This window comes from Canis aureus, chromosome 15, assembly GCF_053574225.1.
Source record: "Canis aureus isolate CA01 chromosome 15, VMU_Caureus_v.1.0, whole genome shotgun sequence".
In the NCBI taxonomy this organism is placed as follows: Eukaryota; Metazoa; Chordata; class Mammalia; order Carnivora; family Canidae; genus Canis; species Canis aureus.
This window is the reverse complement of record NC_135625.1, coordinates 7523859-7542648: the sequence shown is the minus strand read 5'-3', so window position 1 is coordinate 7542648 and position 18790 is coordinate 7523859. Positions and strand designations below refer to the sequence as shown.

The 18790-nt window shown below is 35.6% G+C and overlaps 1 protein-coding gene across 1 annotated transcript in view; it reads left to right on the top strand.

Moving 5' to 3' along the window:
- Nucleotides 1-17300, top strand: part of LOC144284246 (WD repeat-containing protein 17-like) — a 79737-nt gene extending 62437 nt beyond the window's left edge. The window contains 10 exon segments of the mRNA XM_077848570.1: nucleotides 779-947; nucleotides 3747-3838; nucleotides 6025-6107; nucleotides 8014-8100; nucleotides 11770-11934; nucleotides 14039-14241; nucleotides 15246-15395; nucleotides 15483-15613; nucleotides 15917-16042; nucleotides 17079-17300. Coding sequence (XP_077704696.1) covers nucleotides 779-947; nucleotides 3747-3838; nucleotides 6025-6107; nucleotides 8014-8100; nucleotides 11770-11934; nucleotides 14039-14241; nucleotides 15246-15395; nucleotides 15483-15613; nucleotides 15917-16042; nucleotides 17079-17285 — 1413 coding nt within the window. The 3' untranslated portion in view covers nucleotides 17286-17300.
- Nucleotides 17301-18790: the final 1490 nt, after the last annotated feature.

The following is an 18790-nucleotide window of genomic DNA, read 5'->3' as shown; positions in this document are numbered from 1 at the left end:
AGAGAATGATATTTTTCCTTACAACATTCAAAGAGTAAAGTTGTTAGAAAATTTTGAATGAGGCTAATGAAAAATCAAGGCTATGCTGGATTCTTCTTATTTCTGCCAAAATGATGAAGTTCTTTTGGAGTATGTCATTGATATATAAAAAAAAGAGGATATTTGCATGTGGATCTATAGTTTCAGTTTCATTTTGTTTTTTATTATACTTCTAGAATAAAATAATAACTGGTAATAGTTAATTGCTTTATATATTTCTAGCATGGTATCTCACATATGATAAGAAACAGTTTTGGGGTGCCTGGGTGGCTCAATCAGTGAAGCACCTGTCTTTGGCTTAGAATGTGATCCCAGGCTCCTGGGGTGCAGTCCCACTAGGGCTTCCTGCTCAGCGGGAGGAGTCTGCTTCTCCCTCTCCTTCTGCCCCTCTCCCCCCAGCTTGTGCTCTCTCTCTCTCTCTCAAATAAAGTAAAATTTAAAGTCTTAAAAAAAAAGATGTGTTTTGCATTCTTAAGGTTGACAAATGACACTTTTTTGAACATCTTTGTATTTAGTTGGGATTAGAGGCATTGTGGTTGAATAAAATCTAGGTCAGCACAGAGAATGTTCAGCCACGATGGTGATTCCAATTCTGTGCTAATTGTGTATGTTATATATTATTACACAAATACTTATAAACTGTAGTACATATGTCAACTTGACTATATACATTGTGGTTTGTTTATTAATAACATAAATTTCCCTCAGTAGTTGTGACTTCTGTGTGCTGCATTCCTAGGGACATGTGGAAACTATCTTTGACTGCAAATTCAAACCTGATGATCCCAATCTTTTAGCGACAGCTTCATTTGACGGCACTATAAAAGTCTGGGACATAAACACATTAACAGCAGTGTACACCTCCCCGGGGAACGAAGGGGTCATTTACTCCCTTTCATGGGCTCCAGGTAAGAAGTATTTTATTAAAATCAAGAATATAATTAAATGACTTTCCCAACTTTTATTTTCATTTGATTTATATTCTTCTCACATTGCCACCTTGCTCCAGATGACTGTAGAGGCCAATTAGTACCAACCCATATATTGGCTCAGTTTTTGTGGGATTTTCAAATAAACTGCCCCTTGCACAAGGCACTTTGATTTCTGGGCCTTTCTATATGACATAATCATATAGAAAAACCACAATCAATAGAGATGATCCTGACCCATCTAATTTTAGCTGCATTTGTATAGCTATGCCTTTAGAGGTATAACACATTTTATGTGACAAAAGTTTTCCTTAAAATCTTCATGTGAATCAAATACATGAAAATAAAGAAATAATAAAACAAATTATCATACATATCTTTCCCTGATCCATCTGTTTGTAAATATGAATGATTATACATAAATCACAGTTCAATTTCCACCATGTAATTGTATATAAATTCCACCTCTGTAATATTGAAGAACTTTTATGCCAGATAGGGTCTTTTGTTTGATCTCTGAAAAAAAAAAGGCTATTTTTATACCTTCCTGTACATAAAGAAAAGAAAAGATGCCCTTGAAACCTATCTCTGACATTTTTTTCAAAATATTATTTCCCTATATCATTTTGCACCCCCAAATGAATTTTTCATTTTATAAAGTATATAGAATACTTTTCTTGTTTGTCCTAGTGGTAACATATTAATTTAAAACTCACATATAACCACGATATAGCTCATTTTTTAGAATATCTTCTTATACACAGGGAGTTTTAGCCGTGAATTTTTGGGCTGTCTGGTTTTAGATGTCTTCAGAGATTCTGGGAATCTCTCAGATTTTACCTGAGAGATATATATACACATATATATATACACATACCTCTATCTGTCAAAGATTATCATAGGACTCAGATTTTCAGAAAGATCTGTGATACCAAAAAGGCTGAGAATGTACTGCTGTTTTATTTATCCCTCAAATTGCATGAACGGAAAAAAGATCCAGAAAAAAGGTTTACTTCCAACTCTTCAGGATGGTAATCATTCCTTTAAGCAAAACATCCTTAGTGCCATATGGACACAAGGCTGATTGAAACATAAAGTTACTTCACCAGTTAAGAAGGGAGGCAAAAAACGAATTAGGTCTCTGCCTAAGAAGGTCTGCTGCCTTCTTCATAGTCATCCCTGTTTTCCGTTGTGGGATTACTAACATTTATTAAGGAGGGTTGAGGGTCCAAGAGGTTGAATAACCGATCCAAGACGACGTGCATAGTGACTGGTGGTGGAGTCAGGTCTGAACGGCTATCAATTTGATCTTCCAGCCTGGGCTGCCAGGCAGTGGCCTCCACTCCTGTGCAGCAGGGTCCTGGCCAGCAGGGCAGTGACACAGTGCTAGGGCAGCTCCTAGGTAGACAGTCTTCCTCCTAGAAGATGTTACATAAGTCTCCAACCTAAAACTTAAAAGGAAGTTGCAACCATAAAAACCATTGTTCTAATTCATCACACACGAGCTCCCATCTTACTTAAAGCATCATTTCACTCTCTACATGGAGACTCGGCCTCAAGAAAGTAAAAATGTTAGAAAATGGCCATTCTTTAATTTTTTGAAAATTAAAAAAGTAGTGACTACTTTTAGTTAATATGGTTAAAATATAAAGGATTAATGGAGGTTGATAAGGATGGAAGTAGGGTCGAGGATGGAGGATTGCATAACTTGTGTGATTTTAGAGTAGCTCCCACAAGAAAAAAAAAAGTATAAATTAATTTGGAAACTTCTCCTTAATAATTTGAAGACCCAAAAAGGGGAGCAGAGTGAAAATACTAGAAATATGGTAAGGACTTATTTTTTTAGCTTTATAATCATTTATCACAAAGTATTTCCGCCATGTGTTATTCCTAACTAGCATGGGACCACCATTCCTTTCTTTTAATGGAGAAATCCTCTTCTTTGACTGCCTTGCAAAAAATATTTAAATACTAGATAATCTACTAACTTAGTAGCAGTTTGATTTTCACAGATTTTTTTATTTGTTAAAAACAAAGAACATTCTTTATGTTTTTGGTTTAAAAAAATCTGAATTTTTTCATGTGTTTTGCTTACAGAAATGCTTTCCCAACCAAAAAGAAAAAAAACTTACTAGATGTAATGTAAAGAAAAATGTAAATACTGACTGGAAAGGGGATAGTATTGAGGAATTATTGAAAATTTTGGTATTTATGATTGTGATAGGTTGGTCATGTTAATGAATGAGTATTTTAGACATCTGTACTGAGGTATTTATTGATGAAATGATAGAATGTCAGAGATATGCTCCAAAGAGACCCAGGAGGGACAAAACAAGACTGACAATATTTTGAGAATTGTTGAAGCTGTGCGATAGATTCTTCATACCATTCTCTTTCTATTTGCATACATTTGATAATTTTCATTGCAAAAGAAAAACTCAAAAGGAATTACTTTGCAAATTGCAAGTCTTACATTTTCAAAAATTACGTTTTGAAAAGAATTATATCAGGGGATCCCTGGGTGGCTCCAGTTTAGCGCCTGCCTGCCTTTGGCCCAGGGCACGATCCTGGAGTCCCAGGATCGAGTCCCACGTCAGGCTCCTGGCATGGAGCCTGCTTCTTCCTTCTCCTGTGTCTCTGCCTCTCTCTCTCTCTCTCTCTCTCTCTCTCTCTCTCTCTCTCTCTGTCTATCATAAATAAATAAATAAATCTTTAAAAAAAAGAGAATTATATCTGTGGCAAACATTCCACATAATGTCTAACAAATTGTTTCCCAAGGTGATTTAAATTGCATTGCTGGAGCAACTTCCCGAAATGGTGCTTTTATTTGGGATATTAAAAGGGGCAAAATGGTGCAACGATTCAATGAGGTAAGGTGTATTTATTGCTACCTGAGTAGTACAATGTCTTATACCACCTCATTTTTGTAAATGCTTTTCTGTCTTAATTTAATAATCACCAGGTCGACATTATGTTCTATTGCTGGAAAAAAAAAATCCAAGTGAACATATACATGTTAAAATGAACTCTGAAAAATGTAGTTGGGTCTAAGATATAAAAATTCACCTAAAGTTGCATTTGAGATTCAAAGGAATTCTGAATCATCCTCCACAAAATTATCTGGGCAAATATTCAATATTTGTAAAAAGACTAAACTCAGGACAAGTTCTGAATTACAGTCTAAATTCTGTTAACAATTAGCTTTTAACATAGCGAGAATCATCTAATGTCTTGAACCTGATTCTTCGCCTGTAAGATGGTGAAGTTGGATTCTAGAATTTCCTGGACTTCTGTCCTCCTCTTGAATTCTGTTATTCCAGGACAAGCACTAATACCTCCCCCCTTCCTGCTCGTAGTGTCACAGATTGTACTTACTTCTGCCTGGAGTGAAACTGTCATCCCCTCTTTTACGGAGTTCCACTAATATTTGGACACTGCATGTGATCTCATGATAATATGTTGCATGTGAATCAAGGGAAATAGGAAAGGACCTCTCACTGTTTTGAAATTTCATTCATATCCAATGATTACTGTTGAAGTTTATTGAATATATAACTTATTTGAAAATGCCTTATATTTGAAATTTTGAAAGACTTATACAAAAGCCTGATCTTTCTCTGAGGATCAAGCAGCTGTGATCTTTTAGGGGACACTACAGCACTGTCCCAGATGCAGAGCATTAGGGGACCTTTACAACCACCAGTAAACAGTGTTGCCTCTCAGAGGAAGCGTTGACAAAGGACTGTATACAGTTACGTCCCTCCCTTTCTCTACAGAACAATAAATTCAGCAGTGCCCCCCAACCTCCCCTTTGCCCTCCCATCAAGAACAGCACTTATCCCATAATAGTCCTGTAAAAAGCAAAGAAGAAATGAATCTGAGAAAGAAACTTTTGACCTAAAATCAAAGATGCTGTCCTGAGGCATCACATCTACACCGTGGCCTCTGTGACCTCAATATCTGCCCATCGGCACTGCACCCTGGCATCAGGGGTGTCTCACACCCATGCCTGTCTTCCCAGCTTTCGGGAACTTAGTTGAGGCTGATATAGAAGTGCTTAAACCTAGGATAATAGATGTCGGGCAGTGCTAGCTTGAGTTAACTGAATTACGTATGTCTCACAGAAGGAAATGCAGGGTCTGAGAAGCCCTAGGTGCCCTTTTCCTGGGGTAAAGCTGATGGATGGGGGGGCCTCCACTCCTTCAGTTACATGAGTATAGAGACTGCCTCCACTTTATACCAGTCTTTATACAGCTACCTACCTTCACCACCCCCCAAAGAGGAAAAAACAGCAACTGGAGACCACTTTAGTAAGGTCACCCTAAAACTCCAGATAAAATGTCAATTTAATCTCTCCTTAGCAGCAGCCACAATTAAACTACTATATAAAGTTAAATAAAAGCTGAAAATAGATTGATCGCAACCTTTACTCACCCATGTCCCAGTTGACGAATGACATTCCCATGTATAATATATTCCTTGTGGTTTTACAAATCCTCATCATACTGGTCGTAACTATCCCTTCCCCTTCCCCAGCCCGAGAATGCAGAGGAACAGGTCAGTATAGAGTGATTTGTTACAGGGAAAACCTTAACTATTTCTCCTTTGTTTTTATAAAAATAAAACTTTGAAATTTAGAAGAACGACCAGTAATAACGATTGCTTGCATTATTCCATACACTGTAGCTGTGGTGGCACTAGGTTGGGAAGCCGGTAGATCCCTGTCTTCGTCTCCACACTGGCACTTCTGGAAAAGGCACTAAGCAGATCTTTAATCAATAGATGGCTGAGGAGGCAGTTCTGGCTCTCTACTAGCATCTCCAAAAACAGAAATAGGGCCACTTAATTGATTTCTTAACACGGGGTTTTATTTTTTAAGCGTGATAGCTTTCTACATTTTTAAAGTATATATTCAGCTTTCTGCTGTTGACAATAATACCTCTGTCAGCATGTAGAGTAAGTTCCTAACAGAAAAGCAATACTAGAAGAAGTAAATAAATAAGAGAAAAAAGGGGTGAATTATTTTTTATTGATAGGTATTTTGCATTTTTTGAAGCATGGAAAAAATGGAATATTCTGCGTTGCCTGGAGTCATAAAGATTCCAAAAGAATAGCCACCTGCAGTGGTGATGGTTTCTGGTAAGTACTATGTATGAAATTGTACTGCTTGTAAAAGATACATTAGATAATACCAGTTGTGTCCTGTTAGCACATACATCAAAGTAGTCAATGAGGTTCCACCTGTACAGCTTCTACCGACTGTCCTAGATACAGGTAAGCCCATATGGGCATGTGCCATACTGCTCTATCAGTAATAAATAAGTGTGCAGTGATACTTAAAATAAATAAACCAGTAATGTCTTTCTAAACAAAATACTACCCGAGTTATAAGTAAAACACTGTGTGTGAATTGCCTCAAAGAAACTTTAGGAACTTTTCACTAAGAGTCTAAATTGTCCTCACCACACTTTTGGGGGAGTGTTATTTCAGTTTTACAGGTGATTCAGGAGATACCAAGTGCTCTAGAAACTTGTTTATGGATTAAGCATCTGCCTTTGGCTCAGGTCATGATCTCAGGGTCCTGGGATCGAGCCCCACCATCGGGCTCCCTGCTTGGTTGCTCAGTGGGGAGTCTGCTTCTCCCTCTGCCCCTCTTCCCCACTTGTGCTCTCTATGTCTCTCCCACATAAATAAATCTTTTTTTAGAAAAATAAACTTGCTCACCTTTTGTAGGTGCTATTATTAAAAAAAGTATGAGAAGCCTTTATAAGAAGGGATAAAGTAATGACTGTGGGAAATGCCTTTTTTTGGAAGGTGACTAACATCTCTGACCTGGTATTTCAGAAACAAGTGCTTTCTTAATTCTGTTAAGTACCAGGCAAAAGTAGGTTTCCAAGGAATATATGTAAGGGAAAGAATTGTCTTTGAGTTAAACAAATATTTTTATCAAGATGATGCTATTGTGTAGCTATAGGTATGGCCATCTTTCACAGGGGGTATAGACATGCGTAGTTGTTGAGAATATAGTAAAGATGGTCTCCTGTTAGGTTTTGCAATACCCAGCCCAATTTTCTCATCCTCACATTTTAATTTCAATGAAAAAGGTAGTTGTTATGGAAACCAGAGATCTTCACAGGAAGTTGAAATTTTCGGAAATAGCCATATTAGTGATTTTTTTTTCCTGAAAAGAAATTTATTAATCGATAAATACCAAAATACAAAAGATGTGTCTCAGAGTTTTTTGTTAATGCGATACCCCATTAGCTTTACCATGTACTTTGAGGACCCCACTGGTTTGATAAATACCACACGTGATGACTACACATTTGTAAGCATAGGTCACTACCACTCCCCAGTAGCCTCAAAAGTTTTCATCGGCCTAATATTTTAGAGGGTCTTTTCTAAAGACTTAAAACCCTCTAATGCATTAATTTACACACAGCTTCATCTTTTCTTTAATGGAACCAATAGTCCTTGTGTTATGGAAATGGTATAGTCGGGTATTAGAGTTTCTTTAATTTTGTAGCTAAAATAGATCCTTTGGGGGAGAGAGGTTCCTCCAAATGTCTAGTTTTATCACTTAGAATATGCACAACAATGTTACAACTTACATGTCTTGGACTTGGTGTAATAGTATGTGCAACCAGCACTTATAAATGAATTGTTTGAAATATAAATTTTGAACTGCAGAATTTTGAAGCTGAAAATTGAATGCATATTAGTTTTATCATTGTTTTAAAATATATGTGTTAAACTATGTTTTTCCTCAACTAAAAGTGTTCTGTTAGAAATAGTTTCTAAATCAAAATTTATCACATTCAAATTAATTTAAGTGGATGGCCATAATTAGTACTATCTGATGTAAATATACTTAACTTATAGTTGGTAATATCATTTACTCAGTACTTTTAAATGTTCCCTGTGCTTTGAAGATAAGGTCTCTATCCTAAAATATTTATGCTCAAATTATTCAGTTCTGGCTTTGTTTTTATGAATAATGTTTAGAATGTTGTTTTTTCTATTAACATACTATACTTAATTTCAGTATTATTCGAACAGTTGACGGTAAAGTGCTACACAAATACAAACATCCAGCTGCTGTGTTCGGTTGTGATTGGAGCCAAAACAATAAGTAAGAATTTTTTTCCCCAAGATAAACAATAACTTCTGAGATTTTAAATAAGCGTGAAATTTAACGTTATTCCCAGAGGTAATGCTCATCACTCTCTTTAGGAGAGTTCTTGCTGTCTAGCCTTGTAATTGATTGTTCATGTTAGCTGATGCTTTAGGAAGAAACATAGAACTAACTAATAAAAAATGGAAATTAAGTCCAATCTGCATGTGGCTTCTACCATGGAAGTGCAGTCCTTTCCCTAAACCCTTTTAGGAATCTCTCCAGTCGTCCACCACGACTTTCTATTGCTGCCCAATAATGCTAATGCCTTGGGAATGGATGATTTTTTCCTAAAATATAGAACTTATGTGCATAGTTTTGAAAGGTCATCCTTGCTTTTTTTACCATGTAAAAATCAGCTCAGATTTAAAAAATAATCCAAGTCAGGCCTTCACTGAAATTGATCCTTTAAGTCACTACACTTCCAAGAATCTTACATTTCAAACCTCTCTGTATGCTATATAAATTATACTTAAAAAATCCAGACTTTCTTGAGATATTGTGAAAATAACGAGCAATGATGCTTTTCTGTCTTGCAAGTGGAAAATATACATACTAAAATATTAAAACCTTATCTTATTTGTATTCTGAGTCAAATCACATACAAAAGGATGTCTTTCAGTAAATAGAGAAGAACTTATAACACAGAAGTTTTATGCAAAGTGAGCTCATGCCCAGCTCCTCCTTGCCGGATTCCCCATCTCAGTGGCCTGATAATGTTCACAACAGAGCTGCTGAAGCCAAAATCCTTGGCCTCTTTTATACCTTATCATCCCCCCAATTTCTGTTTCCAGTCGGCTATCAGTTCCTGTGATATCATCTATCTAGTTATTCTTTTCCAACCACTCCCCTCCCCTGCCATAAACCAGTAATACTTTGCTTTTGGACTTCGTCAAAAGACTTCTAAATCGATTCTAGGATTCACATTCTTTGTCACTACTTCCTTATCTCCCACCTAACCTTCTCTATGTTGAAGTCAGAGAATTTAACAACCAGATCTGAGTGTACCATTCCATTGCTTACAGTGATTGTAGGATAAAATGCAAAATCTTAGGAGCCCAACAGGGAAGTCCCTCTGCAAAGTACATCTATATGGAACATATCTTGCTGTAACAAAGGCCTCATAGGAATAACCCACAGCCAACATCATACTCAGTGGTGAAAAACTTAGAACTTTTCCTGTAAGGTCAGGAACAAGACAAGGATGTCCACTCTCACCACTTTTATTCAGCATGTTACTGGAAGTCCTGGCTACAGCAGGGACAGCATAATGAAATAAAAGGCATCCAGATCAGCAAGGAAGAAGTAAAACCCTCACTATATGCAAATGACATGATCCTCTATATAGAAAATCCTAAGGACTCCACCAAAAAGCTACTAGAACTGATAAATGAATTCAGTAAAGTTGCAGGATACAGAATCATGGTACAGAAATCTTGCACTTCTATGCACTGATAATTAAGCTTCAGAAAGTGAAATTAAGAAAACAGTCCCATTTATAATTCCACCAAAAACAAAAAAATGTCTAGTAATAAAATTAACCAAAGAGGTGAAAGACCTGTACTCTGAAAACTATAAAACTCTAATGCAAGAAATTGAACATAAAGAAATGGAAAGGCATTCCATGCTCATGGGTTGGAAGAACAAATATAGTTAAAATGATTGGGTGGTGAGATGTGGTGTGTATATATAAATACAATGGAATATTCAACATGGATGGAGCTAGAGAGTATAATGCTAAGCAAAATAGCAAAATGCTATTTTGCTAAAAGAGAGGGAGCAAGGCAAACCAAGAAACAAACTTAGCTATAAAGAACAAACTGATGGTTACCAGGGAGGAGACAGAGGAAATATAAGATGGATATTGGAAGAGTACATAAATATTGACCACATGAGTAATAAATACATATAATCTTAAAAACCACAATTTTAGTAAGAAGTTGGCTGTCTCACCCTCTAAAATGTTATCTCCTTGAGATCAGCAACTGAGTTATCTATTTTTAGCAGTATATTCTTAGCAAAACACTGTGCTGCTAACCCTCATTGTGCCTAGAGCAAAGTAGATGTTTAAAAATTATTTCTTCAATACACAATAGATAGAAGTCATCTTGTATCTGACCAACAGAACAGTTCCGCATTCTTATTTTTCTGTTTTATGGGTTAAGCATTTGATGAGTTGAAATAAAAACTAGACATTAATTTGTTTTGTTGTTTTTTAAAAAAGTCCTTTATAGTTAACTTTTATGCTTACTACCAAGTGTACCTAATAAATTTCATTTTTATTTTTAAAAGCCTTTTAAAAATATTCTAATAGCAGTATCCATTATTTTATGTAGCCCTTTAGGAGATAACATGAAAAATATTTTGAACTTGTAAACATTTATTCATAATATATCTGTGAGGGGGTATAGCTCAGGGGTAGAGCATTTGACTGCATAATATATCTCTGAATTTATAATTTGGATAGCTGTACATGCATTCCTTGAATGTTTATAATTTGTTAAGATTTTATATCATGTATCCATATACACGTATGCAAAAACATACTCGTGTACATGTAAATATTTGTAATATGCAAAGAATGTTTTCCCACATGTAGAAACTGGCCCATTTATCCGTGGGACTTAGATGTAATATGCACATTTACAGATTGGCAGGCCAGGTTGCAAACCGGTGTATTTATGCATGTGGCCTTAAATAAATGCAAGTACTACAACCCACTTGGCAGAAATCAACAATTTGAAGTTTGAGGAAGGTTGTGAGAACAGTTGTATCCAAAGTGTAACTTCTGTTTGGAGCATGGAGCCTGTTTGTATGGTTGTTAACATTCCTCAGGGACACTGTTGCCCCATGATACCCACAGGCCCACTCTACTCCTCCCAAGTCCATTTGGAACAGTGTTCCACGTATGACCACTTGGGTTGTAGATGGACATACAGATGGATATACATGGTTGCTTAATTTACTCTCATTTTCTTGAGTATAACAGACAAAGATCATTAAAAGATCATAGCCATGCATATTTATAGAAGATCCTTGGTTGGAACATAGAGTTAAAGTGTCTCAAACTGGTGCAGCCACCAAAGACAATGGGGAAACCAGGACTGTGACTTTCTGTCGGATGGGACAACCCTGGTCTGTGGGCAGACGTTCCAGCATCCTTCAGGGGAAGCACTGCTATTTGTATTCATGCCACAGAAAAAATTTACCAGTGGTCAGGGCATGTAGTGATTAATAATTTGCTTACCAGTGAGGAAGCAGATCTCAGTTACTCACCATTGGAGACCCTTGTTAAGACCTACGGTATGAAATATAAAGATGTGAGAAATATTCAAGAAGTTTTGAATCTGGACATTTAAAAAAAAGAACTTATAGAAATAGGAATTCCATTACCTCTGATCTAAGATTGAAAACTTAAAAATGCAACTGATTAAAAGAGAAGATAAAAAAAACTTTGCACTAGGGCAGTTTCTGAGAATAATGGTTTTTACTTACGTGTTTTAGGTCTAACTTCATTAAGGAAGCAAAAAATTTTAGTTTTAGAAATTAGAACTGGGTATATTTTAAAATTATCAGTAACAAATATCATTTTTTTCATGTTTTACTGTGCCATTGACGATATTTCAGAGACATGATAGCTACTGGCTGTGAAGATAAAAATGTTCGTGTCTATTATGTAGCCACCAGCTCTGATCAACCACTGAAAGTATTTAGTGGGCACACTGCAAAAGTGTTCCACGTTAAATGGTCTCCTCTGAGCGAGGGCATACTTTGCAGTGGTTCTGATGATGGGTATGTATTTTTTGGATTCTAATTTTTAGTCCTTAAAATCATAAGCTTATAATCTTCTAGAAATGCATATATTTATATGATCCAACTTAGGGATGGAAAGATTTTAAGTATGTACATAACAAAGATGTACAGGCAATTAACAGTTACCTAATTACATTTAACCATAGTAAATTAAATCTTGCCATGCTTATCATCTTATTCATGATTTCTATTTCCTCGTTTTGCTTACTATGGATGCTTATTTCTGTCTTATTAGCAACAGAGTTAAGAGAAACAAAAATTTCAAAAGGATCGGTTTGGAAAGGGGAAAAAAAAAACCCTGAAATGAACAAATCTCTGTAAAATATAGAGAAGAGTTTATTTTTAGTAATGTCCTGATATTTAATATGGAAAACAGTCCTACTCTCTTTTCATTAAGAATAGGAAATAAGATGATCATATTTTAGCATGAAGAGAATTTATTTAGAAATGAGAGTGATTTAACCTTTTTTTTTTTCTGGTTTTGTGAAAAAGTTCCTGAAATCTTGTCTATATTTTATATTCAAACAGGATAGATTTTGCATAATACAGTTTGGTCCGTATTTGAATATGAGATAAATTTAGATAAGAGAAATCTTACTTTATGCAGATAGAAATCATAGTATACAGTAGCCAGAAGTTTAATATTGAATAATTGACTGTTTTCATCTTGAAACTTTGGCATCCATCCAAATTTCCTAAGAAAAGCAATGGTCAGATTTCTGTGGGTTATCACTGGAAAAAATACAGTAAGGTTATCATGTCCAAGTGAATGAGTTGACTTATGAGATTGTTCTCTGTTAACATGGACTTCAGTATCTGAATTCTATTGCTACATGAAAAAAAAAAGTATGATATTCAGCCATTGTCTAAGAAATATTTGTCAAAAAGATAGCAAACATTTTACTTAATTATGAGGATGAAACTTGAAAATCTTTTGTAAATTCTGTTTATTAGTTCCTTAATATGACTATATAGGTAATAACATGCTGCCTAGCACCTTTAAATATGCTTATGTACAATGGGGTATATAATGCTTTTCTTATGTTTGACTATAAAATATAATTATGATGTTAGCCTGATGTTTGCCTAATCTAAATTATGTCATAAAGCAAGAACACCTGTGAGCGCCCCTTATGATAACATTAAAGTATTTTGATACATGTCACTTTAACATTATGAAAGTATGATATCAACCAAAATAACTTCAAGGCTAACAGGAATTAGCACAAAATTAGGTTGTGATATGCCTGGATATATTGTCCTGTGCTGCGTAAGGGAAAAGAAAAAGAAGGAAATCTTTATAGAAGGCATAAATAAATATGCCTTAAAGAAATTAAATATATATATAATGTATCTCTTTCATAATATAACCTTTGAAGTATTAATATTTTGGCATTGTAAGATTGATATAAATCTGCAACTAAAAATTATTATGAATTGTTCAGGCGAAGTTGGCATTTGGAGGCCTTAAATTGATTTTGAGTTCAAATTATTATTTCAGTAGCATTTGTACTTTGTACAATTGGTAGATTCAAGTAATATCATGAATCCAGTTATATTTAAGTTTTGTACTTGATTTTAGAGTGATTTTACACCTACTAACCAACTTATTTTATTGACCAAAACATGAAGGAATGATTTACTCTTTGATAAGAACATAAAGATGAATTGATTATTCAAATAATACCCATCATCATGCATGCTATGTTTTCATGATTTACAAATAATGTGTATCATTAAATTATTGTATCCCTATTATTAGTAATTTCTTGGCCTTCTCTATTTCACTTTAAGAAAGAACCTTTTAAGTAAATAAATTGTGAAATAATAGATTTATTATCAGTTGTAAAGGACCAGTTAAAGTAGGGGGAAAATCTATTGAAATAGGCTAGCTCTGGCGTAGTTAATTGTTCATTTTCATCTGCTATAAAGAAAAGAATCGTAACGTATCATGAATCTTAAAATGCCCTTTGGATATACTGAGAAATCATTGTTGTGCGCCACTAAGAATGTGTCCATACTTTAGACAAATTATAACCTGAATGGTATTTTATACATAATATACATAATATTCTGTTTTCAGTTCTGTTCGAATCTGGGATTACACTCAAGATGCTTGCATAAACATTCTTAGTGGCCACACTGCACCTGTGAGGGGATTAATGTGGAATACTGAGATTCCATATCTCCTCGTGTCTGGCAGCTGGGACTACACTATAAAAGTATGGGACACTCGAGAAGGAACTTGTTTGGATACTGTTTATGATCATGGTGCAGATGTATATGGTAAAGTGTTTTTCACGCATTTTTAAATTTTACTGTATTAATGAAGTTTATAATTTCTAAGACATACAGTATTTTTAAAGAAACCTTACAGTGTTTCATTTTAAAATAACATTTTTCTTATTAGAAACTGTGTGGTTGTTTATTATTGAAATATCAGAATATACAGATGATAACCCAAAATGTCAACCAACTATTGTGTTTCTGTGTGTACATACACACACACACACACACACACACATATGCATGCAGACGCACATGGCTTGGATTTTTCTCCCGCCCTTTATCATCACTCAGAAGGAAGTTGTAAAACAGGAAATCCGTGATAAAGTAGATGTAACTTATCTACCCATTACTGTATCTCTACTGTTGTATAGTTAGGACAACGTTTTGCTTTTTTATGTGAAACTAAGTCTTTAAATACGATTGAGCTGGGTATGGAAATCCGATTTCTTGTCTTCTGCGTGTCGCTTTCATATGACAACCCAAATCTTGATGGGCACAAGTAGGTGAATTAAGAATGCAAAAATGGTTCAGGAGAAAGTGACCCTAGTCTAGCCACTTGTGTCCATATACTTGACCTCAGTGGCCTTTCAGTTGAGGCAGAGGGGGCTGAGTGTGGGAGAGAATCCTGTTGCTGGATGTCCTAAACTGGAAAGTCCCAACTCTCTTCTTATAATTAGAACCTCTGTCCATCCACCATTACCTCACAGATTACCATGTACTCCACGGGTGTGACAGTCTGCTCACTGCTGACCCAACTGTAATGTAATTTCAACATTTTCATCCAGGACCATTCGCTAATCATTATTCAATTTTGTGTTCATATTTATAGAATATGCTAAGTAATATACTCTATTCTTATGTCATTTTCAGCCAAAATGAAAATGCCGTTTCAAAACTCTTCCTTATAACTTCAATTCTGTAGAAGTGTTATGAGGTACCTGTAGATAAATAATATTTTTTGGTGTTTACTTTAGTTAAAATAGGTTTATTTTTTCCATCAGGTTTAACATGTCATCCCCGCCGCCCCTTCACCATGGCCTCCTGCTCCCGTGATTCTACAGTGAGACTCTGGTCATTAACACCTCTAATCACTCCTTTACAAATAAATATTCTGGCAGACAGATCTTGGGAAGAAATTATCGGGAACACTGGTATTGAAAATGTGCATGTATTAGATTTTATTTTTAAATAGTATCTTATAAGCAATCCTTTCTCACTGAATTATGTCTGTTCTTTAGATCATGCCATAGAACAAGGCACTCCTCCTCTATTGTGTGGTAAAGTATCAAGAGATATTAAACACGAAATAGAGAAACTAACTGGTAATCCTCGAGCAAAAAAACTAAGATGGTTTTCAGAATGTTTATCTGTGAGTATTTATTATAGGAATTAAATATGAACATTTTCCCTGTAGTCAAAAATGAGTCATTACAACCATTGTCATTATCACATATTTACATGTATCACCCCAACTCAGCGAGTCCCTCTGAACATAGTTGGTGCAGAGTGAGAAAGCAAATGGAAACCAGAAACAATAAATGAAATACAGTTATTATTTCGTTAATCTTTCAACTTAGATATGCCTCATCATATTTTTGAAGATGCAAAATTCTGGGGGTTTTTAAATAATTCATTTATTTTATCTTTGGTTATTCTGTATCAACCTTTTTAGCCTCCAGGTGGCAGTGACAATTTATGGAATTTAGTCGCTGTGATAAGAGGGCAGGACGACAGCTTGCTTCCTCAAAACTACTGTAAAGGAATAATGCATTTGAAACATCTGATTAAATTTAGAACGGTAAGTCAAGTATGCAGGTATCCTGTCCCCAAGCAGAATTATTTTTGCCTTTTCGTTGTTAAAATATAAACATTATTCTGGAAGATTTCTATAATTAGAGTTAGTAGACTGAAGTAAATGAACGCTGAGGAGATAAGTCATCAGTAAAAACCAATTATGAGAGTCTGAATTTTTTTTTTGAGAGTCTGAATTATTTGAGACTAGTTAAGGCAGTCATGGTTTCCATACGTTGAATCTCGTGAAATTTTTCAAAGGTCACTTGGAACTACTTGAAATGCTTTACCCTATTACCAAATAACCGTGACATTTGGACCACTCTGATTTTAGTCTCAGAGGCCTGAAAGACTGTATTCTGGGATATGTTTTATTAAAACTGGCCGTATTAGAGCTCTTATTAAATTCCATTACAAAATCACCAGTTACCTCATACCTGGAGTGATACCCCGTACCAACAAACCAGAGCTGGGATGAGAAAGAGGAAATAGCACTTATATTTGCAATAAAATATCCATGCTTAACGTGACTGGGAGAGCACGAGAACTGTGCCAGAGGTGTGGATTTGAAGGTCCCACAAAACAGTTATTTTCATAAAGGAGTATTTTCTGTAGTCACAACCCCACCTAACGACTACAGGTCTTACCTCCTGATAGAACAGGAGCCAATTAGACTGAGCCTGTCATTTTTAATGTTTATTCCAGACTTTTATATTTTTTCTTCCAGTACTTACATATCACTTTATCATTCATGACCTTTTAACCCCTGGACTATAACCACACCTGGTGAGTTTTAAGGACAGTGGGATTTAGCCTGTCTGCCCACACCCGACCCAGCTAGTCTTTACCCTGCACCCACACCAGAATATTAGAGTGGAGGAAGTATCATATTTTACAGAGAAAAAATACTGATTTTTAAAAATATTTAATTTCCAGTGCTACATGCTTTTAAAATATGTGCCCCTGTCATGCTTTTATAATCATCTGTTATCACCAGCTCTTGTATAACAAAATTTAGGAAATGTTATTTTCTGTTTAACCAGTCTGAAGCCCAAGAATTGACAACAGTCAAGATGTCTAAATTTGGTGGTGGAATTGGTGTCCCCACCAAAGAGGAGAGGCTGAGGGAAGCTGCTGACATACATTTGAGATTAGGACAAATTCAGAGATACTGTGAACTGATGGTTGGACTTGGAGAGGTAAAGTGCAAACATCAACGACTTCGACAAAGTAGTCTTAAGTATTGGTGAAATGCTAAATGTGAAGTTTATCTTTTCCAGCTTTATATGCTTCTCTGCCCGTCTGCTGGTAGGTGTCTACCTGAGGGCACTGCTTATCAAAGTGAGACCCCCTGGGTGGCAGCATCTGCGTTCCTTGGGAACGTGCTAGACGTGCATTACCCCTAGACCTAAAGAATCAGAGACCCTGGGGATGTAGCCCGATGATCTGTGCTTTTGTAAGCCCTTCACAGTATTCACAGGCTTGGTAAAGTTTGAGAAACACTGCCCGGTAGGATCTTTGATACCCCAAAGATATCCGTGTTGGCTGATTAGCTCACAGTGGGCTCCCCTTGTGTCGTAACTGGACCCCACACTGGCCAGAAGAAGGGTCTTCCCTGAGGATTAGCTGGTGAAAGATGCTTGTGAGGCACATCTTGATTGTGTAGAGGACTCATTCAACAAAACAGAGTTCTCCAAAAGGTCAAGATGAGTCTATCCTATTAAAATTCAGGGTAGTGGTTCTTCTGGAAAGTGGGTGGCAAATAAAATAGAACAAAAGGGAGAAAGGGCTTCTGGTTTTTGATCTGGGTGCTGGTTTAGTTGAATGTATTCAGTTTGTGCAAATTTATGAAGCTTTTCATTTTTCTGCACAGCCATGTTCAAGAAAAAATCTCCCACTCCTCCAAAAAAAAAAAAAAAAAATCGAATGGCATGGTCTCATTGCCTAGTTGATCATTTGGAAAAACTCTAGGTTAGCTAACTTTATAATTACAAAGCATGTCATTAAGTGTACTAATAAATAATATAAAATAAACAATAAAATTACATTAGAATATTTCAAAATTAAACTCACCTTTTTATTCCCCCACACACTAAAAACAAATAATGAATTACTGCTTGACTAAGATAAAATGTCATTTTAAAATTTTATTGAAAAGGAAGAGGTGCCTGGGTGACTCAGTCAGTGGAGGGTATGCCTCTTGATTTTGGCTCATGATCTCAGGGTCGTGGGATCGAGCCCTGCGTCTGGTTCTGTGCTGAGCATGAAGCCTGTGTCAGATTCTCTCTCTCCCTCTGCCCCCTACACACCCCCTTGCCCTTGTGCATGTTTTTTTCTCAAAAAGAAAATCTCTTTTTCTAAAGAAATTTAAAAATTTTTTTAAAGGCATTGCAAACTATAAAGTGTTTAGGGGTGGTATAAAAACTTGACTTTTGAAGAAATAGAAGTTTTGTCTTAAAAGTGACCCATTTAACAGGTCACTCTTAGAATATATATCAAAAGTCAAAGAGAAAAAGAATAAATGAATTTTGGCAGAACTATAATTCTTCATCTTCCTGAGTTTTCTATCTGGGTGTATATATTTTCAAGCTATGTTTAAGCTTATTAAACTTTAATAAGGTATCTACTTAAATGGAGCTTAAGAATTTTATTGTTGTGCAGTTTCATCAATGTTCTTTTTTTTTATTTATTTATTTATTTTTTATTTTTTTTATTGGTGTTCAATTTACTAACATACAGAATAACACCCAGTGCC